Source organism: Pempheris klunzingeri, chromosome 8, assembly GCF_042242105.1.
Source record: "Pempheris klunzingeri isolate RE-2024b chromosome 8, fPemKlu1.hap1, whole genome shotgun sequence".
Taxonomy (NCBI): domain Eukaryota; kingdom Metazoa; phylum Chordata; class Actinopteri; order Acropomatiformes; family Pempheridae; genus Pempheris; species Pempheris klunzingeri.
Genome location: NC_092019.1, coordinates 7,451,936 through 7,479,338, shown reverse-complemented (window position 1 = coordinate 7,479,338; position 27,403 = coordinate 7,451,936). Strand labels below are relative to the sequence as shown.

The window sequence follows — 27,403 nt, the reverse complement described above, 5'->3', positions numbered from 1 at the left end:
GCTTTGCGCTTTGCTTGTGGTGTGCATTTTAGTGAGCATCGTAGCAGTTTTGCAGAAGCTAAAGGAGAGGGTCAGGGAGCACATATGGTAAAGGAATCGAGGGAGGTCGCCCAGGGGGGACTAGACTGCCTTCCTTTGCTGCTGGGAAGACCAGCGTCACCAAGAGGACTACCTGACCTCATTAATCACTTCCTCTCCTCCATGAGATCACTACGGCTCTGTGAGGACGCCACCGTCATCGTGTGCTACCGCAAGATGAGTGAAGGGATAAAGACCCCCCCTCCATCCTGCCTCTCATGTGGGCCTCCTTACAGCCACGTGGCAGCTGAGGTAATGGTTGGAGGTCACCTAGAAACCCAAAGAAGTCTACTGAGGCAAAAGTGACAGACGACACGGCTTTGTAGCGCGGCTGCCTGCGTTTTATTAAATCATAAGGGGACGTCATGCAATTTAACGCTCCGGTGTTTCAGATTTGTACCTCATGCTCCACCATAGCGCTCTCACGAGTCAATACACTAGTAACTGGTAGCATGTGTGGCTATGGATAATTACCTCTGGTGACACCATAAGTAAAATATAACAAGCAGAGCGGGGTCTGCTGGTGAGATCACTGCATAGATGAAGTGGTCCCTTGGGATGCCAAGACTTCAAGAAGCTCCTGACCTCGGCCTAACTCACTGATGACTAGCATGTGTGGCTAGCTCACAGGTCAAAACAGCTGCTAGAGACACTATGTGGAGCTGAAGAGAAAAATAGGACGGTCGGAACAGGAGATGAATGACAGCCTTAGCTTTACCAGTCCCTTTGCACTCCCTTGATATTTGAATCAAAGTGCAAAGCCAGATAACCACTGGTGCTGAGATTATTGAGACATATGGATATATGCTCTACTCCAGTGACTAGTCATATTCTATTTTTAATCAACATAATTAATACTGACAATTTTTTTTAACTGGGGAGAAAAAGAATACATCTTCTGCCTTGTTCCAAATCCAAAAGGTCTGTCATCAAGTGCAGACCAAAGGCATTTAATCTTCATGTTAATTATCAGGCGAGACAACCTTTATTATAGTATCCAGACAAATTTGTTCTCAATCCAAAGACATTAGATGTCCATGAAACTGTAGTACTAATTTCCATAGACTTCTAATGACGTAGCTCTGCAGTCCTCCGCTAACCTTCGTCTTCCTCACACCCCCATCCCTGACCATCCTCACAAAGGTAATTATAAACCCATTAATCAGATTATGTCATAGGTTACATGTGGTCTGAATTTTGTTATATGACTCAGTCTGTTAGATAAACAACAGGGGTCTTTTATTCCATTTGACGGTACCACTGTTTTCATGGAGCTCAAAGGAAATTGGTCGGACCGGAGTAATTGACCAATTTGTGGGATTTTTCAGATGGTCATAGCTTCGTGAGCCCTGGTCTTGAGTAAGTGATCCCTCACAGTAAATGTCAAGTAGCCACATGGGTGGATCCACGGAGGTCCACGCGATGAGAAGTTTGTCCTCTCAGTTTTTTCTTGGTTTTAATGGATTCTACAGTGATCTGACGGTTTTTAGATTGGAGAGATTTGCAAGCCCACACCAACATCCGCCCTTATGACCATATGACCACTTTGCACTGCAAAGAACAGGCACGTCCTGGGAGGTCTGCAGTGCAAGACTCAGTTCCACCAGAAATCCACATTTGGTTGGCAAATTATTCTGGTTAGAAATCACTCACAAAGTATCAGGTGCCCTTCACCACACTATGGAATTTGCAACCCTGCCCGTGTGTTCATACTTTTGAGCCATTACGCACTTGGTTAAATCATCAAATAATGTTACTTTAGACGCTGTCAGAAAATGATCCAGGTATGCTGAATGTAAATTGGCAGTTACAATTTATATTTGAAGTGTCTTTGACCCCAAAGTCAACAGTACATTTTAAACTATGCATGGCTATGGAGTTTTTCTTCTCTTTTTTAAACGATTTGATCTTTTTATTACTTGAGCAGTAGCGGCTAATGGAGGTCTTCTAGAGGAAGTGGTAGTTGTTTGAAGTGGTGGTTCTGATACAGGAGTCTCTTTCATCACAGTGGGACACAGTCTCAGAGCTTTAATGGAAATCATAATGCATGTTCATAACTGCCCAAAGGCAAAGGGGCTGGATCCAGTCTGCATACCAAGCTCCATGAAGTTTTTTGGTGTCGAGGTGTAAAGTTTGCTGAATTTGACAGCTAATGTACCTATATATGGGTATTTATTACACTCTGGATGTATGTTGATACTTATTGTAGACGGACAGAAAAAACTGAATTTGGACATAATTTACACTAATGATTCGTAAATATGGTTTGCCAGTGTCCAAGTTTTGATTTGATCTCATCCACTAAATGTAACTCATATTTATACAGGAAAATGGTATCAGCCCAATCATCGGTTTGATAAACCTTTTAGACTGAGTATTGCATCTTGAGGCAGACCTTAGATGCCTGCCCCCGTTTCTTTTTTTGTCTTTGTGAGGGTCACTTTCCTCTGAGTCACTGTCGACTGCTTGCCTCTCTATTGGTACTTTTTTTAATAGCTGCAGTGAGATTTTAATGAACAGTGGAGTGATGGGAAGCCAGACTTTCAATCAGCCTCCATTTCTCTGCACCCAGGAGATCGCTACCCCAGACAGACTCAGAAACATCAAAAAACTTTTTTTTTTCTCACTCCCCTAAAGGAATGTAGAACTAGCTCAAAAGAGAACAGCAAAGACCACTGAAAAGGGGTCTCCAACCCAACCAAAAAACAAACAGAGAAGAGGGGCTTATTTTCGCTGCCCCTCTACCATGTCAGAGCTATCATTAAAGGCCCCTTAACTATCAGTACCCGATGTGCATTCAATCTCTATTTCCTAAATGAGGGGTTGCCTGAGATGGGGGTCTTAAAACCTGATGTTTCCTCTCACCTGGGTCCCTTTGTTCTCCCGCCAGCTTTATGGCTACATGGAAAGCGAGCCGCTCACCCTGCAGCTGTTCATAGGGACCGCAGACGACCGCCTCCTGCGACCACATGCCTTCTACCAGGTCCACCGCATCACCGGCAAAACCGTCTCCACCACCAGCCATGAAGTCATGCAATCCAACACCAAACTTCTGGAGATCCCTCTGCTGCCTGAAAACAACATGAGAGCCATGTGAGTGCTCTTAGACCTTCACAGGTCACCTATCCATCTTTTTCTTTCCACATTTTTCACTGTTAACCCCTACTTTAAAACACAACCACAAAAACACACACTCTTCTCTCTCTCTCTCTCTTTGCACTTTCCTCTTTGCTTTAGCTCTACAAACAGAATGCTTGATGATAGGTACTGTACAGCACACACTTCTAAATAAGCTAAATAGGCAAAACTGAGGTCTGTGCTTTCACCCGAGGAGATGCATGATTTTCAGGGAAGTGAGTGTTGACACACTGACCAATGCAATGTGTGCAGGCGCTCTAAAGTAAAATAAACAAAATAGGAGCCCTTGTGCTAGTCAGATTTTTTGCAAGTAACGCCCAGACTAGAGCCATGAAACGTTAAGGGTCCCATGCTCCACCATGATGTAGTCCCAGCTTGACCAATATTTGCCAGCAAGTTGAATGTATTAGAACACCACTACTGAACTAACAGGTCCACTAAATCTGTGCTAGTCATTTAGCAATAACAAAACAATGTTAATCAATGATCACTGAAATGTAAAAGAAAAAGAAACAGAACAGAAGTTTTGTCTGAAATTAGAAATGAAAAGGCACATTGTACTTTGTGAAAGTGTTTCCACACATTAAGTACTCTCTTCACTGTGATCTTAGTTTACCTTTAAAAATGTTACCATCCCTTGAGGTATAGACTCAAGTAAATCAGTCTTGGCCTCTCTCATCCTCCCTCCAGGCTTGCAGTAATCCAAGGGGCTGTGCTCTGTGGTGTCCAGGCAGTAGCTGCTGTCCTGGGGCTCCATTCAGACTAGGCAGCAATGAATTTGGACTGAGGCCCAGAACTCTGTGTTATGGATCAAACCACTGTATCTGAACATAGGTTACATAAGGCTGTTACCTCTTAATGCACCTCACGTTTATCTTTCACCATTTCAAATTTTAAAATCATTACATTTTTTTAAAAGAGGCAGTAATGATTTGATGCTTCTTTTCTCTGCTGGGACGTATGCTCGTGTTTGTTTAGAAGCAGGAGATTATGAAGATATTTATAGGACATAAGAGGTTCCTGACTGGACGTGGCTTTCTTTGGTTGGATGATTTTAACATTCGTACTGCCTTACAATATTGTTTCCAACAATACCGCAATATCCCTTATATTGTATCATATTTAAGGGCGCCCTTAAATTGACTTGACTTAATGTGTCCCATAGGATGAATATGATATTATAAAAAATATTCAAGAGGAAGTTTCTGCCCCTTTGTCGTCAGCACACAATTCTCTCTTTCTCTGCCGAATTTCTGAAAGGTCAAAGATGAAGAAAAACATTTAACTGTCTCTTTCCACTGAGCTGTTTAACAGCCGTCTTGATAACACAGGATCCATCTCTCTGCTCTTACGCCAGCTATCATTTGCTCGTTGTGTGGGATGCAGACAGTTGAGCGCTGCCATCAAACTTTCAGACAGTTTCAATCTGTCTTTCTTTCCCTTTCTGGGAAAATTCATCTCATATATTTCCTTCTGCAAAGTACCTGTAAGCTAATCAGCAAAGTAATGCTTAGAGTAAGCTTTTCACTGTTTTCACTATGAAAAAAGTTGTTTTTAGCTCACATATTGAGAATTGCTGGCAACTTTCATCTAGTCCAAACATTTCCTTGCTGAAGATTTAACTGTCACCGGTTATATAGGCTGTAAAAAACATCTACACTACTACTCATCCACGATATCCCTCATCTTGTGTTTATTTTAAAACCAGTAAAACTGGATGACAGAACACTTGGATCATGCAAGGCTGATAAGGAGTGGGTAGTGAGCATGACATATTATTTTTTCTTATTTATACAAATCATCCAAACCAAAGTCGGGGGAAGAAATGGCTTGGTATAAAACCTGACATTTACCATGTTCCAGGAATAGTGCCCAATAAGCTACCATGTAAAATAATTGAAATGCCAAACCATATCCCATTCCTATTCTCTCACTTTTTTTTTACCAGCCACACTAGTTTTATTTAATTCATGAAAGGCCATGCCTGAAAATGAATGCTTTTTTTCCACTAAGAAAAGGGAAAGAAAATTCAGCCCTTTACCTCCCAAATCGTGAAATAAAATAAATAAAGACAGAACATTCATTAAAGGGTCTGCTGCTACACATGGCAATGATTAACAGAGGTTTAAGCCCTAAATGTATGAAGTGTAAGGCTTGAATGGCGTGAAGGAACTGGACAGGCTTGGTGCACTCAGATAGCAATAAAGTGACTTTGTGGATACTGACTGCAGCTTATGGGGCCTGGTGTGCTCAGTCCACAGGATTCCTCCAGAGGACTGCTAATTCTTGGACCACCGTGACCCTTTAAAACTGTGATGTGAAGTCATTAATGTCCAGCTCTGTCTTTGATGACATGCTGGATTAATAATGACACGGTCATGCTCCGGTGAACTTCCAGTGCATGATCTGTAACACCAGTAGGGACTTCACTGCTGGTCTTAACGTGCAGCAACTCTGCTAAATGTCTCAGTTTAAACAGCCAAGTCAAGGAATCAAATCTTCTCCCATTTCAGCCTTTAGTCCACACAGTACTTTCTGTAGAAAATATTAGTATCCTTTGTGATTATATGTGGTGTAATTGCAGAAAACGCAGAGCTTGATGCTTCCCTGAAACAGTATTTGTAATAGCATACAGAGACACTAAGCTTTCTCTTAACTTCTGTACCTGTTCTCTTCGAAATATGAAGTAAAATTTTACATTTCTTTTTTCTCTGTACCAGTATCGATTGTGCAGGGATCCTGAAGCTGCGCAATTCGGACATTGAGCTTCGCAAAGGGGAAACGGACATCGGGCGTAAAAACACCCGTGTGAGATTGGTATTTCGAGTGCACATCAACCAGCCCAACGGCAGGACAGTGTCCCTGCAGGTTTCTTCCAACCCCATTGAATGCTGTAAGTCACACACGCACATTAACACTCAGAAATAAACTCACTAACTGGCATGCCTTTTTTCTTGGCTTTCCACTTAAGCAAAAGGTGGCATCTATTGTTGTAATCCAATAAACTGGGCTACTATTTTATTACCTGCTGGAGCAGATTCAGTGCCTCTGCACCCAAGAAGCTTTATATGATCAAAGCAATTTGCCAAGGCAATAGATGCATTGTGCAAGATGCCAGACACACGTGTTATCTATCTCAATTCACATTTTATGACTGAATGCACAAGTTATTGTGGTCAGACTACCCCATTAGCACAGGTTCCACAAAGGTCATTTGCCAGCCCCAGTTTTGGCACGGTTGAATGAGCACATTGAAAGAAACCTCTGTTTCTTTGTTATTCATTTGTGTATATAGGTGTGATGTTATTTGCACCCATGGAAGCTAATTAAAGTTGGATGGTAAAACACAGCTGGCATTATAGTTTATATTCCAAAGTGGATGTTAATCCGAGTTGGTTCATCATTACAGAGAAGTTTGATTTTACTGAACTTCAGATTACTTAAACTATGCTTTGGGATCCTGTATTAAATACAAGAAATGTACGTGTCTCTGGCTGTGAATCTTGTCACCAAATCCCAGAAGCTAAAGGTGACTAGCTAGCCACATTTATAGAAAGCAGAGACAGGTGGTTGGCTGCAGGCTACTTATTGGAAAATCACGACCAAGGATCTGACCATGAAAGTATTGTTTTGATCATTTGTCCGCCTTTTTCAATGTCATTTAAAGAGCATGCTGTTGGCTGAAAACCTCTTAGCTAGGGGTCATGAAATCATCATAATAAAGTTGATAAGCCTGTTTCCCTAACAAAGAACTGCTGTTTTACTGGCTGTGTGCTGGGCTTGTACTTCTTGGACTGGACCGAGATCAGGCTGTGAGTTTAAGTGGGCTCACACTCTGTGCTGAAATGCTTGTGTGTTTCCCTCCAACAGCCCAGCGTTCAGCTCAAGAGCTTCCCTTGGTAGAGAAGCAGAGTGTGGATAGTTACGCTGCCACCGGAGGCAAAATGATGCTCCTGAGTGGCCTCAACTTCCTCCCTGACTCCAAGGTGGTGTTTGTGGAGAAGGCCCAGGGTAAGCTGCCGTCACCAGACCATGTTTACTGCCTCTCAATTTCCCCTCTTAATAACTCTTTCAAATGTCTCTCTCCCTCTCTGCCTCCGTCGCGTTTCCTCAGTCTCTCCTCCCGTCAAAATAGAGCAGGCCTTGCCAGAGAGCCACATGTGGTGTGCATTAAGCCGCTATATTTTTAACCAAAGCGTATTTACATTTGCTGAAGTTTCCATTGCCTGTTCATTGGTGCTCGCCACAAGTTAAGGAATGAATCACAACCAGGGCATGTGCAACGCCTCTTTCTCTCACTTTCCCTCTCTCCCTCACTGTCTCTCCCTGCCTGTCTCCCTTGCTTTTGACATTTAACCCTCTCGTTCACTTTCACTACTGTAGCTCCCTCTTCCACCCATTCTTGCGGATACTCACTCTGACTGCATGTCACTGCTTCGTGGCTAAGAGGCTATTCTATTTTATGTCCAGATTTTTCGGCCATGGGTTTCCTCCCTGTGTGGGAGGGCGCAATGGTAAAAAGACTAATGATCAAGTTTGCAAGTGAATGATCATTTCCTTGATTGCACCCACTATAATCAAAGCAAAGGCCTGGCTCAGTGATACCTCTGATGTCTGCTGAAACACAACGCTGCTGTTGATGGTGATGATGAGAAACAAGAAAGGAAGGATGGGGGGGAGCATAAAAATGATTTCTGACTCGTTTATAGTATCCATCAACTGATTACTCATAGATTTCATAATTTGTATTTATGGTTTTGGTTAAGAAACCCCTAGTTTCACACAAAAATACTTAACACCCCTTGCTGGACATCATCTGCACTTTTTTTCCCTTCCTAGACCTCGGCCAACAAGTGGTGAACAAGACAGACAAAACAAGATAACCTAATTCGCTTACATCAATGAGTGAATTGAGTTTTTGTTATTGTGTCATGTATACAACTATGTCCAATTTCTATGGGCTAGATCCAAAAGTCCAAAAATAAAGAAAAAATAATAAAGGAATAAAAAATAAAGAAAAACAAATCAGAGTGAATACTTGTCAATACTAGATCCACTTTCCACTCCAAACAATCTCAAATGTTTACTTGTCAACTATTAATGGTTGAATGCACCAACAGTCCCCTGTGGGCCACCAGGTGATTCAGGTGATTGCAACAATTGGTTAGCAAAGCACTGAATTCAACCAGTAGAAAAAACCCTTTTGTTATTGAGTCTACACATTAACATTGGGAGCAAAAAGACTTAAATCACTGCTTAATTTTCCAACAATTATTTAAATCACGTCATGAACGAGCCAAAAAGCCAATTTATTACTCTTGTCTACACCCATGTCTTCCTACCTTGACTCGCTCTGTGATTCTTAAGCACCTCAGGGGTTAAGGGATGGACAGAGATGGAGTGAGGGAGGGTGGATGAACTTGGTAATATGGGGTCTCCTTCCTCATGGCTTTACTTAGTCATGGAAGGGAATCCCCTGGAGAGGAAAGCCCATACATGCACAGCACCTTTACCTCTTCACCCCCTGATATTTGATACTCATGGGCTGTATTTCCCTTTTTTCACCCCTCCCCCACCCCTACATCTCCTCTCTACCTCTCTGTCTAACCTGGATTCTCTTTTTCCTCTTTTTCTCTCTTCACTCCCTCATCCTCCGTTCTTCTTACCTCTATCCTCGATACCCGTTAAAGACATTAGCCGATGTGGAGCTCTGCGCTAGCGGGATCCCCACACTTGTGCCTGCCATCGACATTTCAGTGGTTTGTTTTCCGTCTCTGTGGTGTCGAGAAGGAGAGAGGGGGATCGAAAGAGAGGTTGACTGTCTACTACTTAGTCTGCTTTTATGTAAACTTTAATGACCCACCACTTCCAGGGTGTCCCAAGTCAAAAAGGCCATTACAGACAGTCACACTTTACACACATGCAAGCTGAGCAACACACACATCACTCACTAATAGCAACTATCTATGAGCAAGAATGAGTGTGGAAAAGTACTTACGTCCCAAATATACTGCAAAATATTGTCTTTTGGCATTTTAATCAGAGAATCCTGCTGTTTCATGAAGGTTCTCAGACTTAAAATTTCTCTGATTGTTGATTTAGAGGGACCAAACTGGGATGAGGAAAAAAAGAAACCAATAAAATTATAATTACATTACAGATTTATTCTATAACTTTGGTTTTATTTTCCTCTGGAAAAGTTCATGACTAAATGCACCCACCAAATACAGAGCATTGGACCGCAATAATTACTGCTCGCAGACATGTGCTTAGACACACACAGTGGGACACACACGCGCGCACGTATAGCCAAACTCTTTGTACAGCACAACACCAATCACTGCTTTCGCCACAGTGGTGACAGCCATTACTGTCGCTGCCATCAAAGGTCAGGACGGCTGCTCACTTTCCAAAATTGACTCCAATAAACACCTTCCAGAAAATTCCACAAATCCTAAGGAGCAACAGACGGTTTTTCAGTGTCCCAATCCAACGTGTGCGAACAATTATATACAGTTAAGATCATCCAAGTTGAGTCAGAGGGAAATCTCACACACAACACAAAGGCCTATGAGCACAAATGAGACAGCCATAAATCATAAATACATGTATTTCGTTAACTGTTTCCATTTGCTTTCACACATTCAAGGATGTAACTGCTTTTAGCACAAACATACCCAGACGCTTGTTTTTGAATTGCCTGCAGATATCAATTTATCACTGAACTCATAAATAATGGATGACATCGACACTGGGGAGATTGGTCCATTAATTATTGTTTCTAGTTCAGTGATGAGAACAGAGCCACCAAAACCAGTCACTAGCCCTTGGCAAATCAGTGACAATACAGGTGCAATACAGGTAATGACAGATTTACTTTTTGCTAGAAATAAATAAATGATGAATAATAAACTTGATTTCATCTTAATGTGGGTTCAATTTGAAATTAAACATTTAAAAGTACTTTTTTGTTCAAAATATCACGTCATAGATCTGCTAAGTGTGAGCATGTCTGATGTAAACAAGCAGTAGTGTGTCCTTCAATGGAGACATGTTGCACCTACATATATACATTTACATTTTCCTTTGACCTGTAAAATCTTAGTCCTTCTGTCTGTCTTTCTCTGATCTTCCTCTGCTGTCCTCCTCTCTGTGTTGTTTTGATTGTCTGTCTGCCTCCCCACCACCCCCTCGAGATGTCCCCAGTATCAAATGAGCAGAGCTCATAGCTGTTGCCACTGCGGGAGACCTTAATGCGCCTTGAAAAATAATTACTTCTCCTTTTCAAATGCCACGTCCATCCCCACTGCTCCACTCAGTCACCCACAGGATAACTGATGCAAACTGTGTGCACCCACTGCATGCGCATGTGTGTGTTTGTTGTTGTGTATGTGTGTGTGTGTGCACTGTGGCTGCTAGCCTGCGGGCCTGTTTGCGATGTTCAGTAGGAAGTGTTTTCAGTGAGTCATCTACGAGGGATTCCCTGTAGAGGGGTGAAACGGAAAAGACGAGACCCTCAGAGGGAAGGTAGAGAGATAGGAGAGGAAGAGGGGAGGCAGAGGGGAGTCAGAAAAAAACAGGGCTTCCTTAGAAATCCTGCTCGTGACCTCGTGTGTCGAGACATCGGAGCATCGAATGATCTTATCCTGCCCTGATGTTGACTCTTATTTAGTGAATGAATGCCAAGTCTATGTTCAATTTGTATGGGTCCCAAACCTTTTTATGTATTCATGTGACTTCTATAAATACACTTTTTCCTTCAAAAGATGAATCAACATAACTGCTTTTGCTAATGTTTTAGTTCATCACACACCACACATAGCAGGGAGAGCAAATTAATCAGACTGTAGCCAGATAATGACAGACTCAAGAACCTCAAGTTACTGCTGCAATCTAAACATTCCTTTCAACCGTAATTATTGTTGACATGTATCTTTAATAGGCCTTGTCTGTTTTTTTTTTCTGTGGAGAGTCGTACCCTTTCGCATTTAAGAAACTTTGCTTTCTTTTGCATTGTTGTGCTTGGTTCAAATATGCTGTTATTTTATTATGTGTATGTGTTGAAGTTGTGTCAGTGTTTAGGTTTGCCCAAACTGCTCTTTTGGCACCAGAGTAGGAGGACATACCTGGCGCACCTATTGCAGTGTGTTCTGGCTTGCCCTGCTTTCCATGGATGGAATGAGTGCCGGAGGCAGGGAAAATAGAGAGAGACAGTCAGACAGACAGACAAACAGAGAGGGAGAGAGAGAGAGAGAGAGAGAGGAGAGAGAGAGAGAGCTGGGGAAAGCCTACACTCTGACTCAGAGGGGAGGTAAGGGAATTCCCTGGTGAGCTGGATAGTTTTTACATCTGGTGGGATTGGAGCTTTGCCTGGAGCTCGGCAGCACCACACAGCCTGGGCTGCAGCAGGGAGAAGTCTGGTCCTCTCCACCTCTGCTTCAGGCTGGTCGAGCTCACAGCCAAGACCAAGAGAATTTTGAGCAGGAGTATAATCTGTAATATTAGGACAGCATAGTCCACAACAATACCCCTAGGCTATTACTCATTTCGTGTGGAGACTCCTCAGCAACAGGCTGAAATATTTGGACTTTCAAGCCTCCATAATTCGAGGAACGCCGGCTGAGACCTGAGTTCATTCATACATACTGTTTATACTGCGCTGAACAGTTCTACCTTGGGCAAGTCTAAACACCAGACAAATCGGTCGATGTATTGTACTTCTAGCGATATGTCTAGACTGCCCTTTGGCTTGAGGCTAATATAACCTGCATAATCTTGGCTCAGTTTTGGCACTATGGCCGGCCAGCCTCCACCCCTGCTTCAGGCTTGAGATTAGTATGACCTACAGTATCCTGTCTAATTAGGATGGTATACTGCACCAAAATCGATGATCATGTATAATAATTACAGTTCAAGGAGGAGCTCTCTAACAGTGCTGTGGGGACTTAACCTCTCATGCTCCTTCACCATCCCCAATAAAACATAGCATGCAATAGCTACTGCATGTCTGAGGCTGTACATTTGTGAAATTGTTTGATCAGTACCAAGAAGAGCAAAACACAACATATAGTATTGCAGGGGGAGATGTCACTCTCTTTGATGAGATTGCATGTGGCTATACAGGTTTTCAGTGTGTGGATCTTCTAGGAAGTTAGACATATAGGATACTGTTATAGAGCCAATCATACGTGAAATAGAACTAAAAGTTTGTTTCTCCATGAGCCTCCAGCTCATTAAAATGGGTTTATTCTACTGATATATTCATCAGCAACAGGCCAATGTGCCTTTTTGGAATGCCTCTGCTTTGGGCACGTCTATGCATCACAGGAATCAGTTGAATCATTTCAGAATCATAACAGAGAGATTGTCCTGTGGCCTCCACCCTGTCCTCAGACTTGCATGAACACGTTATAGCCAGATAAGTAATTCAAATCAGAGAGAGGCAATTGTTTCTGTGGCCTGTACTGAGGTGGTTCTGAAGGAATACCCCCCTGCATGTAATAAGAATAGTAATATATCTTGATGAAACATTGCTCAGTGTTTAGGACTTTGTGTATGTCAACAGTTATAGTGACACTGGACAAATACCAAGGCAGTGTCTACCTGCACTTCTCTTCACCACACACTCAGTTTGGGGGTTTGTAAGGGCCTTGCTTTGCTCCCTACTCTGTGATATACTGTGCAACACACCATGGAGAAAAAACCGACCTTAATGTATTCCTTGTGAACACAAATATCATACAAATGTAAAAGTCAGGATGATGTTCCAGCCATCCCTCTCAGTCTTTAGATCATTTTCAGACGGTATACCACACAGCTGGAGTCATGGTTAAAGGATAAAATCTAACTCCACTGGCCGCCTCAGCCTGCACCCACAGGTCAAGTCAGCTCACGCTTTCCCTGTTATACACCAAGAATAACTCACTTCCTGACTATAAACCTATCACAAATCCACTGTCAGGTCATAATTTATACAGAAGCCGCTCAGTCTGAAGCAGACCCACATTTCTCCAGTTTCACCAGTCCTCAGATTGGCAGAGGTCAGGTGCAACAGAGAGGAAAGCAGCTGCACCTCTTGGATCAGTCATGGAGGAACCCTTTTAGCCTTTTGGCTTTGCTCTTCATTGGACAACAAGGTAACTGCTGTGAAAATATGTGTAAAATTACTGAAGCTTTTTCAGTCCAGGTAGCAGCAGAGAGGCACTAAAGTGTAAAATAAACTTGACGTACATAAACAGGAAAGAGAGAGAAAAATACTCCCGTAAAATCATCTCTGGAGAGGAAGACAAAGCTGCAAAATACGTCTGGGTTGTCTCACAAGACAGCCTCCGCAATTAAGCGTGTGAATCATATTTTCCATTCTCAAAAATGCTAAAGTGAACTCTCTTTGGTCAGTGAAAATTGTTGTGCTCTACACAACATTTTAAGAAGCAAAAATCACCCCGTTGTAAAAAAAAGGAAAGAAAAAACCTGTTAGAAAAAACCTGTTAGGTCATTGTGAGGACAAATGATTTGTAAAAAGTAGTTAGTCGTCTAATCAGATGGAGACAAAAACCCTAGGAATATTATTGTATCTGCAGTGGTTGTTTGTCTTTTGGTGGAGGACACAGCAACACTGTTGCCATGTTGTGACAATGTTCACAACATTATGTGTTGTCAAGAATTGAAGACATGACTCCAAAGAAGCCTCACCCTACATGTGGTCTAATTGCCTGATAAATTACTGTGTTGTCCCAGTTGTCTGTGTTGGTGTTAGTCTTGGTGGATCTCCTGTGCACAAGTGAGTCATGTACAGCAATAGACAGACGGTTGATTTACCTTTGAGCACAAAGCCTAAGAATAAATATGCTTCTATTTGTGTGTGTATGTGTGCTTGCACTTGTCCATGATTTTTTTTGTTTAAATGTGGCTGGATTATACCAAAACCTCTCCAGACACGGCTCCCTTAGCACCTTTTGTTTTGTGCTTGGCCCTTTTTATCATTCAAGGTGAAGGTCAGGACCAAAGGTAGAGGATACTGTGGCTGAGTGTGTGCACGTGTCTGCATCTGCGTGTGTGCATTATGCGTGGGTGGAGGCTGCGTGAAGGAGGAGGTGTTGTCGGGAACAGAAGCATTTTGCAGATGTTGCAGGGAAGAAGGAGTGAATGGAAAGTTCTGTGGTTATCAGTCGTACAGCGCTCTCTGACTTGCAAAGGTATGCCTCATGTGGCCCCATCCCAACTCAGTCTCAGGTTTAGATTTGCTAAATCTGATGGAGTAATAGTTGAAAAGTTTGACTAAAAGGTGAGATAAAAGATCAAGAGGAACTTAGAGAGAGAAAAAGAGAAATAAAAGTTCGAAAAACATGTTTACTAGTGGAGCTTGGGGTTGACGTCGTAGTCTAAGGTTTCCCTCTTGGAGTGTCTCCCAGAGCGGAGGCGGGTGAGATTCCCTCTTGGTTCCCCTAGACGTAACATGAGGAACGCTCATCTCTGTTTGTCTCTGTCTCTCTCCCTTTCTCTGACCTTCTCTCCGTCTGTGCTCACTCTAATTGCCCTTCCATACTCTTAGCCACTTCACAGCATTACGTGAGCTTCATTCTTTTGAGCATCTCAATGGCCTGCCACATGCACAGTATCACTGCAGGTGCCCCATGGCAGTCCTACAGGCGTATCACTGCTTCTATGCCCCGGTCATCCACATCATCTCCATTACAGTGAGGCGCATTTCTCCATATGCAACTCTTATTTCCCCAAGTTCAAATAGAAACCCTTATCTGATCTGTTCACCGTCTGTTTTTCTCTTTCCCTGAGTTTTAATATGGCCATTTTGGAAAGAGATATCTACTGATGTTCACTCTCTGAATAATAAAGCTGACCACCCGCCCCCACTACCACAGCTCACCAGTAATAAGCCAACCGTGTCTGGGATCCTTTATTCTTTCAGTCGCCGCATGATGTGAAAAACATAACGCTTGGGAGAAAAACAGGGGTTTTACATCTTCCAGAGCTGCTAGACTTCTGCTATCAGTTATTTGGAAACTGACTCTGATTATCTTATCTGATGGCTTCCTGTCCCTGAAGCATAGCGCAGCGTTTCAGCAGCAACTGCAATGCTGTATCCATAGAGGCACAGCTGCTGCCTACTCCCGTTAATGTACAGTAGCAGTGCCACAGTGCCCATGCTATTGCCTCACATGGTGTGCCACTGACACAAAGGCTGTTCTGTGTCACTTCTATTTCTGACAGCTCTAATGAGTCATCGGTCCTGAAAAAAAGAAAAAAAAAAAATGGCACCGTGGTTGGTGATGATTGCCCTAGCAGAGCCCAGAGCGTCTGTTCACTAAGGTGTGGCATGAAATCACAGAGAAAACCCAAAGAATGTGAGTTGAGCTTCTGCAGGCTCCCAACAGCTGCAGTTGCTCACAGGCCTTTTATTGCATGGCAGCAAGGGAAACCTCCTTACCACAACAAGATGGAGATGAGAAGAAAGAGAGAGCAAAGAAAAACTTAACAGAGCAGAGTTAAGAATAGAAATAAGATAATATCAATATCATGGGTTTAATGAAGGGCTGCATAAGAGCATGCAGTCCCTCTTGAAGATCAGAGATTAAAAAGAGACAAACTTGTTTCTGTCACTATATACACATACATATGCAATAATTGTATAAAATATCATGAAATACCCATCACAATTCTCCAAAACAACATATTTCTTTTGTCTTTTTGTTTTTAGCCTGAAAAGGTTTTCACTGTTCAAATACTTGGAGAAGAGGCAAATTCTGATTGATGAAGTTAATACCAGCAACTGCTTGGCATTTTTGCTCGATAAATGGATGTTAATCAATTGTTTAATTGAGAAATTGTTTCAGCACTACACTGAATGAAATGCAAAGACTCCCAATACTCTAAGCCAGCCCCCACAGAGCACATCCATTCTTCTTTAATAAGATGGGCATCATAGTTGCCCTCCAATTTAATGCCCTTTCATTTTGTAACTGTAATGATGCCGTCCATAATGACCCATACTAAACACTATATTTTATTATTTTGTCAATAGATGGACATCATCTGTGGGAGACAGAAGCCAAAGTTGACAAGGACTCCGTCAAATCTGTAAGTGCACCTCACTGACATGACTCATTGGAAATGCTCCTGCTGTCTTCAGTCCCACCTTCCCTTGACAGTTTCTCCTCTCCTCTCCTCTCTCTGTCTCTTCCTCATCTGTCCCCTGTAATGATGTAACCTTTGCTAAGACGTTGCGAGCTGCAACATAGACAATGATGATTAGCCCATGCAATCCTGAGTGGAATTTTCACAAAATCTCTATACCCTCGCGGAGTAAACACGGGCTGTCATATTGTTTTTGCATCTCAAACAAGCACAAAAATACACATGCAAATAACAAAATGGGAGCATAAACACGCACACATTTATACACACGCACACACACACACACACACACAAAGTCACACCACAGCCCCTCTAGCATAGCCAGACGTTTAGTTCACAGCAAAGTGTTGCGGTGAATTGGACTTAAACACCTCGTCTGCGCTGGGATCATGCAGTCAGGAGTGGATTACGCCCCTGCATTCACAATACCTGCTGGTTTTCGTCAGTAATGAGAAAATAAACCAAGGCACTCATTTTACTGACGCTCAGTCACACATTCAGATTGTGTTAATATAAAATGGAGCGTAAGGAAATCGTCAAGCGAGGGAATGAAGTGAATGTTGTTCTACGTGTCACAGAAAGCTTATTGTGCTCTGGAGTTAATTAAGATTTCGCAGAGGATCATTAAATCTGCTTTCAGTTTGGAGTGTCAAGCACAGGATCTGCAAAAACCTGTTTGCTTGTGCACGATCACGGTATGTTTTGAATTGCTGATGCCTTTCATCAGCGGCGTCTCATCCTCCCCCCACTCCCCCCCTTTTTTGTGTAAACTAAGCGAGGCAATTTACACTTGCACAGGGTCCAAAATAAACCATGTGCATCTAAATGCTGCAACTCGAGGGTGTTTTTCTCCTCGCTGTTGCTGTTATTTCACTCAGGTAAATGACTTGGTTGCATCAGGAGAGTAAATGTGGACTGATGTCTAATTGGCCTGTAGGGCTGGCTGATGTGCTATGGCTGGAGTCACAGATGCTGGAAAATTAGCGGGCGCGCAAGGCTCGGCCAGGGGCGGCGGTGTGGGAAGGCGAGGTTGATGAAAGACAAATACAGCAGTGTGTTTATTTGTAGATCCAACAAACAAGAAGGGAGAGAAAGCAAGAGAGCACTGGCCTTCTTCTTATGTCAGTTGCCTCCAGACTACCTTAAATTGCTCCAGCCTGCCTGCCTGACAGTGTTTTTATTGCCATCCAGAGCGTGCTAACTTTCATTGGCTAAGATGGAGAGGGAAAGCCATTTGCACACACACACTTAACACACCCAATCAGCCACCTGCACGCTTTCCTTGTCGTCATCTGGAGAGCAGACCGGGGCTGAGGACGAAGACCCCTCACCAGCTGACCCCCCCCCTCGCCCTTCATCCACAGTGGTGGCCAACAAAAGTCTGCTTCCTGACAAAGTGCCCCATTCTGGCCTGTTTAGGCCCCAACAAGAGTGACAGCTATCCCAGGAATTAGATACAAATTCTCCCCATGTTCCCTTGTCAGAAAAAAAGCAGTCAAAAGTTTATATTCGTCCAGACTTGCAGAGGTCTGGCCCGGGGGGAGGGGGGCATGCGAGCCTCTCCACAGGAAGGCATGGCTGTGCAAACAAATAAGCCGGCTACCTCTATCCTCTTGTGCAGTACGGGGACAGAGCTAAAACCCTGGGGTTTTCCTCAGAGACAAACACGGGCACTGGACCAACCTCACGGGCTTTACTGCTGCGTCTACACAGAACAGACAACCTCATTTAGACCAGCCTCTTGGAAATAGTACCCCTAAATGCAGGCCAGCTGCAAAATAAACTCTGCTGATTAATATGCTGCCGGAAGTTGTACTCTACTCTTACATTTGTAGAGTGATGTGTAATCAGATTAGTAACTACAACTAAAGGCCTGTTATATTTTGATGGCATCAGCAGCTGTCTTATCTCATAAAGGTGAACTATCTCACTGCATCTTATTCTTATTTTAGAATACTGTTCTTGTGGAGATCCCGCCATACAGGAACCAGAGGATATCCAGCCCCGTGCAGGTTAACTACTACGTCTGTAACGGGAAAAGGAAGAGGAGCCAGTGCCAGCGCTTCACCTACCTGCCTGCTAATGGTAATCATCATAAATTTCTCACCTTTTTATTGTTAGTGACATTGAAAGACATGAATTCTTTTCACAAGCAGCACACTCTACATTCATCACACAGAGTATTTTTCCAGGTCTTGACATCCATCCGCAATAGTTTACCACAGCTGTCAACATGCCATGTAAAATTTGTCGCCAGTTTTGGTTGGTGTTCTTGTCGTTATGCTTGGCACCACCTGGCCGCAGCCTGTGAGTGAGAGCAGAAGATGTGAGGTGTGTTTATTCTATAGTGAAGACCGCGTTCCCCAGCGATGAGGTGTACCTGCTGAGTGACAGAGCCTCCGAGCGCTGTTGATGTAGACAAGTCAATCCCCCAGCGACCTGACTTTCACACCCCACCTCACACAATGCCCTCGCAAATACACATCCACACACACATGTGCACTTACCAGCCAGCGCTTTGCCCTGCCATTCATGTAGCAACCTGAAAACCCAGGAATACCTCTCTCTGTGTTTATCATGTGTCCCGGGCTTAGTGTTTATAGATGGCTTTCACATTGGAATTTGAAGAATGTATTGCTGAGAGTTTGGAGAAGAGTTCAGCCTCAAAAGTATATTGTGAGCTATTGACTTTTCATAACGGGCACAGGTGAAATATCAGCTTTGGTATCACTTTCAACCATCCAGCTAGAATACCGTTATTTTATCTTTACCTGTCCAGGGAAAGATGACTAAGCATGTTTGCTCTCCTCTACAGCAAAATAATGCTTCCAATGTTCATTGCTGTTGTCTGTTGAGCAGCTTTATTGAAGCAGTCAGGAGTTCAGTACCTTTCGGCACTAAATTACATTCTGGAGTCGACCCACATTGTCCCAGCTGGGATTCCAACCAGCAACCTTCTATTTACACGATCATCCTCCCCCTTCATGATAACCAGTGAAATCCATTAGATCAAAACAATGGTATCTTGTTTTCATTGATCAGTGTCTAATGGGTCTGGGATAGCATGCATCGTGTTTTTAGTCTACAGTTGTTAATAAGATGTGACATTTAGATTATCAGCAGATGTATTTACAGCCACAGGAGATAAGTGATTAGGATTTTGGATGAGGCTCGGAGAGAAAGTACAGCAGGGCCCTATTTGGAGATGCCTGATTATATGATGAACAATTGCCTAATGGGTAACTGGACCAGTGTGGGGCTGACAAAATGTGGCCATATATAGCATATCCATTTCATATATTGTACTTCCACTGAGAGAGAGAGACAGAGAGAGACAGAGAGAAGGAGAGAAAGAGATGTAGAGGCTTATCAGCCTCCGCTATGCATCTCTAAGTCATTTCCCTGAGCATAAACACGGCTCTAATTAAAAGATGACTTGTTGTGTTCTCTCTTTCACTGCCAAGTAAACCACAAATACAGTGTGGACCACACAGGCAGGGCGAATGTCTTCTCAAAGGAGCATAATTAACTCACAAGTGTTACAGCCAACAAGACCATGAATCAAAAGCTATTGAGCTCTATTTTGAGATTTACCATGCTTTTGAAGACACAATTTGAAGTATACAACATAATATCTTTCTAAAAACAAGTTGAAAAGGTGATTCACAGAACAAATGTAATTGCAAACAAAGCTGCAACTTGCTATATACTATAGTCTAGTGTATTGTTATGTATTCATTAGTTTTAGTACTAAAGTTGTAATTATACATTTAGAAAAATATCTAAATGGAATGGCAAAAATGTGTGTTTTTGATTTTTTATTTGTGATTCTAGCTGGCATAGTGACTTATCAGTGCACATGGAGTGAAAAGCACGTACAAAGAATACTGTATTAAGGTTATAATCAGTGTAAACAGACCCTCTGTGTCAACGACGACTGTAATACATTCATGGTTTCAATACAGCAACAAAGAATGAGGAAATCCTAGTGAAGCTGTTTGCTTTTGAGGGTTTCAGTGTGTGTGTCAGCACTGAGAGAAACAACCAACACTGTGGCCAGGTGCTCAGGGTGGGCTGGGGAGGAGGACACCCACACACATACATACACACTCACTGTTGTCAACACTTTTTTTTTGCTTGCTTGTATGAAAAGACGCTTCCGGCCCGCTGTCCCACTTCAAGCGCAGTTGTGGTCAGTGACGTTGTTTAGAGAGAACATTTCTTTCACACTCTGGTGTCTGCTCATCTATAAAAAGGGTTGGGTTTCCCTTAAAATAGCCTGACTTGTTTGAAACAGCGGAAGGATGAAGCAAACACTCTCTGGGACACAGATGCTTGTGAAAACCACCTTTATTTTCCATTCAGGTCATGTGACCATCTTGTTATTCTTTGACACGCATGCAAATGCAGTTGGTACCTACAGTGTGATAAAGATAAATGCAGTTTCACTATATGTATGTTCCAGCTCAATCAAATATAAAATTTCAAGTGTGGAATCATAGCTCCTCTCACTCTTACTAGCCGACAGACCCAGATAAGCTTCAGTGATATGGATGCAGAGGTGCTGTAGACCTGTTAAAACTGCATCATAATAATGCACTGTGAAGTAAAAACAGGATTTGAGCCCTTTAGAAACAGCTCCCTTTGAAATGTGTCATTAGCACTGTGCAGTATGTCAAAGAGCACACAGACCAAGTGTGTTTATGAGCTAAGCGATCCTTCAGTTGGGCTTCAGTGAGCAAAAGAACCTGACCCTTAGCTTTGCAGAAACAGAAAGGTTTAATCAAAAGGTTTCATTTGAAATAATTCAATTTAAGTTAAATACATAAAACACACACAACAGTTCAACCAATGGTGTCGATTTTTTTGCTGCCCATTAGATATTGAATAAGAGGTAAAGCCGCCTTCGCTCAGTGGATCACGTAGACATTTATTATTGAGATGTACCATCAGCAGCATTTGCGGTTTGCTTGTCAAGCCTAAGTGCTCGACTGTGATGTCTGAGATGTACATACACTACACATGTCCTTGTCTGGCTAAATGAGCCTCGCTTTTCCAAACTCCCTTCCAATCATTCTTGCGTGAGTAGGGACGTGACGTGTTGCTCTTCAAATAAGAAACAGTTTTCACCAACCACATTAAACAACAAACGCCAAAAAAGTGCTGGCAATGACCGAAGCTCGAAGAACTTCTCGGAACCCCTTTATTTTTACAGGCCGTTTGGAGATTCCTCTGTAATATCAAGTTCTATTCTTAACGCAAACGGGTGCCGACTCCCCCCGCTGCATTGGTTTGTGGTCGAAGTTGGAGAGGGGAAAGTCAGAAACATGTTCTGTGACACACATAGGAAAAGTTGATGAACCACACATTGTTCTTTTTTTTGGTAAATATTTGCACAGTCATGTTTTTCCGCCAATTGGAAAAAAGACTGAACTGTTTCTGTCATGTCTACAGCTTTGGGCTTTGTCAGACTCACCTACAGTACACTACGGCCCGCAGTATACTGGGTGACCAGATTGTCTACACAGTGGGACATGGTGCACCAGGTACCTTTGAGTTAATGAACTACCACCTGCTCCATGTTAAATGTCACCACAGATTCATGCCGTTAGAACAAGATGAGTTCAGCATTTCTGCAACAAGAATATCCCTGATTTTTCGCAGTGGCAAGATAATGTCATATCCTAGCCAAAAAGTATTGGAAATGCGAATCAGAACCTTTTGTAACCCAAAATCCCCCTTGCCCGTTGGCTACAAGCCAAGCCAAGAGAGCCTCTTTCTGAAGATAGCTTACTAATCTACATAAGCCCCGTATGCTTGCCCTTCCTAGTCAAATACACTGACACAGGCACAGACTCACGTCCCGGATCCATTTCCCTTCAGAGGAAACGAGTGCTCAATAAAATACCCAGATCAGGTCTGATCAGTTTAATACAAGCAGACAGAGGGGAAACTGCCAGAGATGGAGAGAAAACCATATGCAGAACATCAACTGTCTGTGGGCCATAACCCACAGGTTGGGAGGAAATAGAAGCCAGCTGAAGTTGGGACTTGCCTGGTGAATCTGTTTTCTCAGCTCACGTACAAAGTGGAAAGGAGACACACAGATGGATGAAGCTGGAAGGGGGACCACTGTTTATATCTGTTGCAGAGGAGGAAGAATCTTTGAAAAGAAATGGTTGAAACTTTAAAGAAAGGCCATTTTAGTCCAACGTGATTAGATTTCCTACGGTATTTTGCCAGTCTTGCTCACAGTCAGAAGGCATACAGGAAAATAATGTGGACAAATGACTTCACTGGGAATGAAAACCTTAAGCTATATTATACCAAACTTCTCTTTAAAAATATACCTGTCTTTTCTAACTGAATTACAAAGTGGGGCTGCAAAGGACACCAGCATCCCATCCCTTCTGAAATACGGCTGACTCACCTAATTTGACTAAATTAAATTCTCTTGTTGGTTATGGTCACAGGCTGTAAATCTTGTGACTTGTGACATCCAAAGCCACAATTACAAACATTATTTTATTTCTCTGGTTTTCTTTCATATAAATCATCTCTAACCAGAAGGACTGGTAAACACGAGTTTTACCGCTTTGTTCAGACTTAACTTCATGCATCCCTATATTTGAAGCTGAAATATGAAAATTATCCAATTTTGTTGGCATTTCCACATGACAGCTCTGACATCACACTCTTGGCTCCATGGCACTGTGCTCACCATTGACACCAAAGAGAGGGCAGAGAAGAGAAAGAGAGTCACTGAGGGAAGTGACTGTGGATGTAATGTGCGCCATGTGACTCGCTTATTCCCCAGGCTGTGAAGAAGAGGCTGTGCATCATGGGACTCGCCTTACGATGCTCCCCCAGACATCAGCCCTGCTCCCTGGGCTCTGAAAGCAGACGGGGCTGACGTAAATCTACTCCCTTCTCTGCGTTATCATTGCATCGCAGCTCAGCACCCCAGAGGCTTCGAGCGCGATTAATGCCTTTTCAAATCCAACTCCCACAAAAATAATAACACACTGAAAAACAGCCTGTTTTTCATATGACACACTAAACTTTCATATGTTTCATTTGCACCCTTTGCTTTTACTAAAGCTCAAAGGTTCTATTGTGTACAAACGCAAACACACAGCTTGCACAGACATCTTATTCATATTGACATCTGTACGCCTTTGAGTAAATGTCACTTGGAGCAAGTTTAGCCAAAAACTCTTAGTGGTTGGCATCAAATGCTCACCACACCCATTAACACATTTTAACAATGTGTAGAAATAGAAACAGTGTGTCCATTGTGACTCAGAAGCCTTTGCTATGCATCTGGGTATCTTAACACTGCCCTATTAGTCTAGTGCTGGCACAGTCTGTGCGTATGTACTTACATAATAACTCACCAGTGAGCTTTTTAATGTGGATCCCTCCCCATCTATCAACCCAGGCCATATAGTTCTGTTTTGAAAATTTCAATTAATAGAAAGTTGTTTTCAGTAACTACTCTTGACAGTGAACAGGAAGTATGTAAGTATACCTGTCACTCAGAACTAATCAGGAAACAGTGCAGACAGTCTGCACTGGATTAGAAATTAGAAGAGAGAAGGTGGGATGATCAAGTGGGGTCCCTGCACTCTCCTGCATTAGCTGAGGCCTGAAGCTCCTGAAACCTCAGGCACAGCTCTACAGCCTCTTAAGGAGCTCAGGCGGCCTAATCAAAATCAAATCATCTCCTTTTTTTCACTCTCTCCCTCTATCTTTTGGTCCTGAGAGAAACAATTACTTCTACAGTGTGAAGGAAACCTAGGGTTCAGGCTCCTTGAGCAGCAGCAGCAGCAACAGCAGCAGCCCAGTGCTTTAAAGTAGTCTTTTATTGGATATCAGAGCTGGAGGAGAGTCCAAAGAAAATAGGTCTTATTCATTATTAGAGCCAGCTGTGGCTTTCCACACTGATGACTCATCCATTTTTCTTTCCCCCCCTATTCTTTTGCTTTTTTCATAGTGTGGTAAAGAGGGGTGGTGGTTGGAAGGCGTGAGGGTTTCTCTTTTACAGAGATCAGCCAAGTTGACACTGAGCCCATATCCACTGGTGGTTGTTTGTTTGGATTATGGAGGGTATCGAGGCCACAATTGTGCCTGCTCACTGCTTTGCTCAGCCTCACTCTGCACTCAATGTGCCACGTGGATTCCCTGCACGTTTTTTAACATTTCCACCTTTCTGTCTACGTTTTCCCCCCAGTGCCGATAATAAAGACAGAACCCAGTGATGAATATGATTCTCTGGGGACTGCGAGACTGCCCATGCATTCACAGCCCTATTACAGCCAGCCCAGGCTCACTCCCATCATGCCTGTTGCCGATCCTGATGCCTGCCTGGTTGGTAGCTACCCTCCCTGCGCGCCTCGCCATGCTGCCATGCCATCGTCGCCCCCCAGCTCCAGCCCCACCTTGCATGACCTGTCCCCCGTGGCATACAGCAAGTGCCTCCCCAACAGCCCCACTCATGCGGCACCACCAGGCCCCGTGGTTCCCTCCATCCAGGAGACCCCTGGCTGCCCCAACCTCGCCCACCCGGCATCACCAGACCACAGCTCTCCCCTGGGGATGCTGCATTCCCAGGGCAGCCCCAACCACCTCAACAGCCCAGGGCCTCATGGTTACCAACCTATCTATGCCAACAGCAGTCCCTCATCCTCCCCGGTATCCCACCCTTCTACTCCTGGAGGGACTGCGGAGAGCCCGTTCGTTCAGGCCTACAGCCCCAGTCAGGCTCAGGCAGCAGCCAGCTCACCCAGCCTGTTGCCTGAAGATGCCAGCCCCCCTCCGATGTCCATCACCGTCAAACAGGAGCCCCAGGAACTGGACCAGATGTACCTAGATGATGGTGAGTAATGAGAAACAAGGTGTTCATACGCTCTCTGCGATTTTCCACTTGACATTCATTCGATTAACAAACAGGCATTTTGTTTTTCTTGATGAAAGTGTCACTTTCTGAACTCTCTGTCAATGCCAAAATACCTATTTACGTAGCACTTTACATTTATTTAACACCTTTTGCTTATCTGCGAGCCCCAACACAAAGCCGCACCCTGCCGCACCCCTCCGTTTTTTCCTGATGAAATCGTGCTAGCAGATTTACGTCACATTTGTTTAATTTTAGACCCAGCACATTTATTTGCTTTTGGTGTAACATACCGTCCGGCTTATGTTATCCAAGTGGCCGCTCTACTTTAAAACAGTAAATTGCCTTGATGGGATTTTGAAACAATCTGTCAAAACATCAGAGCGCTGAGGTCAGCCGGGGCACAGCAGAACAAAAACAGTGGCACACGCGTAGCGAACCAAACTGTTGACACAACGACTAATGAAGGAAGCAAAACAATGGGTAGGGGTTTCCTGAACGAAGCCATTTTCCCCCATCTTTCTGGGAGGGATGCTGGGAGTCAGGAGGCAGAAGCTTTGTTTTCCCGTCTTTTCCCCACAGAGTTGACACCATGCAGCTGTCGTCATCAGGGGAGGCAGTGGGGTCACTGGTCTCCCTCTGGCAATGAAACCAGTCACACCCAAGGGACCATATGGTCGGGTTTATTGCCTCCTGTGTCCATCCAGGATTATGTATCTCAGGTCACCAACCTGTTATCTGAGTTAGCAGAGGCTCCACTTGTTGTTATGATTTATATTCAGAGAACACATCAATGGCATCGTGCCAGTTTGAAATGTTTAAATCCCCCTGCATCCTAATGGAGGAGGGGGGAAGACAGCTCTCAGGAATATCACCCTTCCTGTGCACCTTTTGTTCGGTAAACTTATGTAGTGTTTGTGCGTGTGTGTGTGTGTGTGTGTGTGCGCGGACTTCACTCAACAGCTTTGGGAGTGGAGAGGTGATAGGCATGAGGGGACCAGGGGAGTTTTGCTGTGGAACTGTAATTGAGTTGAAATGCAGTTGTCAGCATGTCTGTCAGTCCTGATGAGTCCCATTAGTCCTCACCTCATAAACAGGCAATACAGAGACAGGGCGATGTCTGTCTGTTATCAGCTTTATAAACTGATTTCCAACTTTTTCGTTTCCTTCGTCTTTTCTCTTTCTCTCGTAGCAGTGCCGAATTCTATGGAAATCTAATTTGAAACAAAACTGCTCATTTGAAATTCTTTCTGCCTGTTTTTAATATGTTTATGGCAGGCAGAAGCTTTCATTTCAGCGTTAATTGAATAAAGTGAAACTGTAGCTATATTTTGCATTTTGTAACAAGGTTGGCACCGGATCCTTTTACACCAACAGTATGGAGATATACCAAATGTACATAGCAGTGCTAAGGTGAAATCATGTAACCTTGTTTCTCTTCCCCACCACTCCATCCACTGTCACTTTAGCAGGCTCAATCGTCTCCAACCCAGTGGCCAAATGTATTCAGCCAGTGATTACAGTTGCATTAGTGACGCACAGGAATGTGTATTGATTGACCAAGGACAGTGAGGCAGCCCCTTGAAAAACCTCAATCTGCTGCCGTTGTGCATCACCTAACGTCTGTGCAAGCATCTGTGGTGAGCTCCTGGATTCCCTGTAAGTGTGTGGTGGTAACAGCATACTCCAAAGGCATCTATTGCTCCCAATCCCGGCCCTATCCCAAACCCCTCAAATGAACCCTAAGCTAAAATAAATAAGATCGGAAGGCAGCTCACGGGGTGTCCCGCTCGCCGTCCGCACGCATTACCTCTGTATGTTAGCGAGCTAAGCGCTCCATTAGAGAGGGAAGACAAGCGGATGACCTCACCACAGCAGCGGTGATTTAACGCCAGCCATGTAGAGGAGGGTTCCTCCCCAGCAATTGGGGGCCGGTGATTTGGAGTCTGCGGGAGCACACTTGATCTTCCCCAAGAGTGGAGCGCCTCCCACGCTCCAACGCTTGGGCCTCCAGCTCTCATCAGCCAGAGGAAATGTGTCTCTCTGGCCAGGCCCGCATTTTACACAGCCCCTGAGAAATCACTCAACTTATCAACGGTGAGCTACTGTACCACAAGGAGCTTGGTTAGTATGTGGGGA

General features: G+C 43.6%; 1 protein-coding gene across 1 annotated transcript in view; it reads left to right on the top strand.

The window, feature by feature from the left end:
- Positions 1-27,403, top strand: part of LOC139205299 (nuclear factor of activated T-cells, cytoplasmic 1-like) — a 56,190-nt gene that overhangs the window by 12,311 nt on the left and 16,476 nt on the right. The window contains exons 4-9 of the mRNA XM_070835468.1: positions 2,969-3,171; positions 5,937-6,109; positions 7,087-7,227; positions 16,256-16,311; positions 18,321-18,453; positions 24,602-25,246. Coding sequence (XP_070691569.1) covers positions 2,969-3,171; positions 5,937-6,109; positions 7,087-7,227; positions 16,256-16,311; positions 18,321-18,453; positions 24,602-25,246 — 1,351 coding nt within the window. The remainder of the gene's footprint in view (positions 1-2,968; positions 3,172-5,936; positions 6,110-7,086; positions 7,228-16,255; positions 16,312-18,320; positions 18,454-24,601; positions 25,247-27,403) is intronic.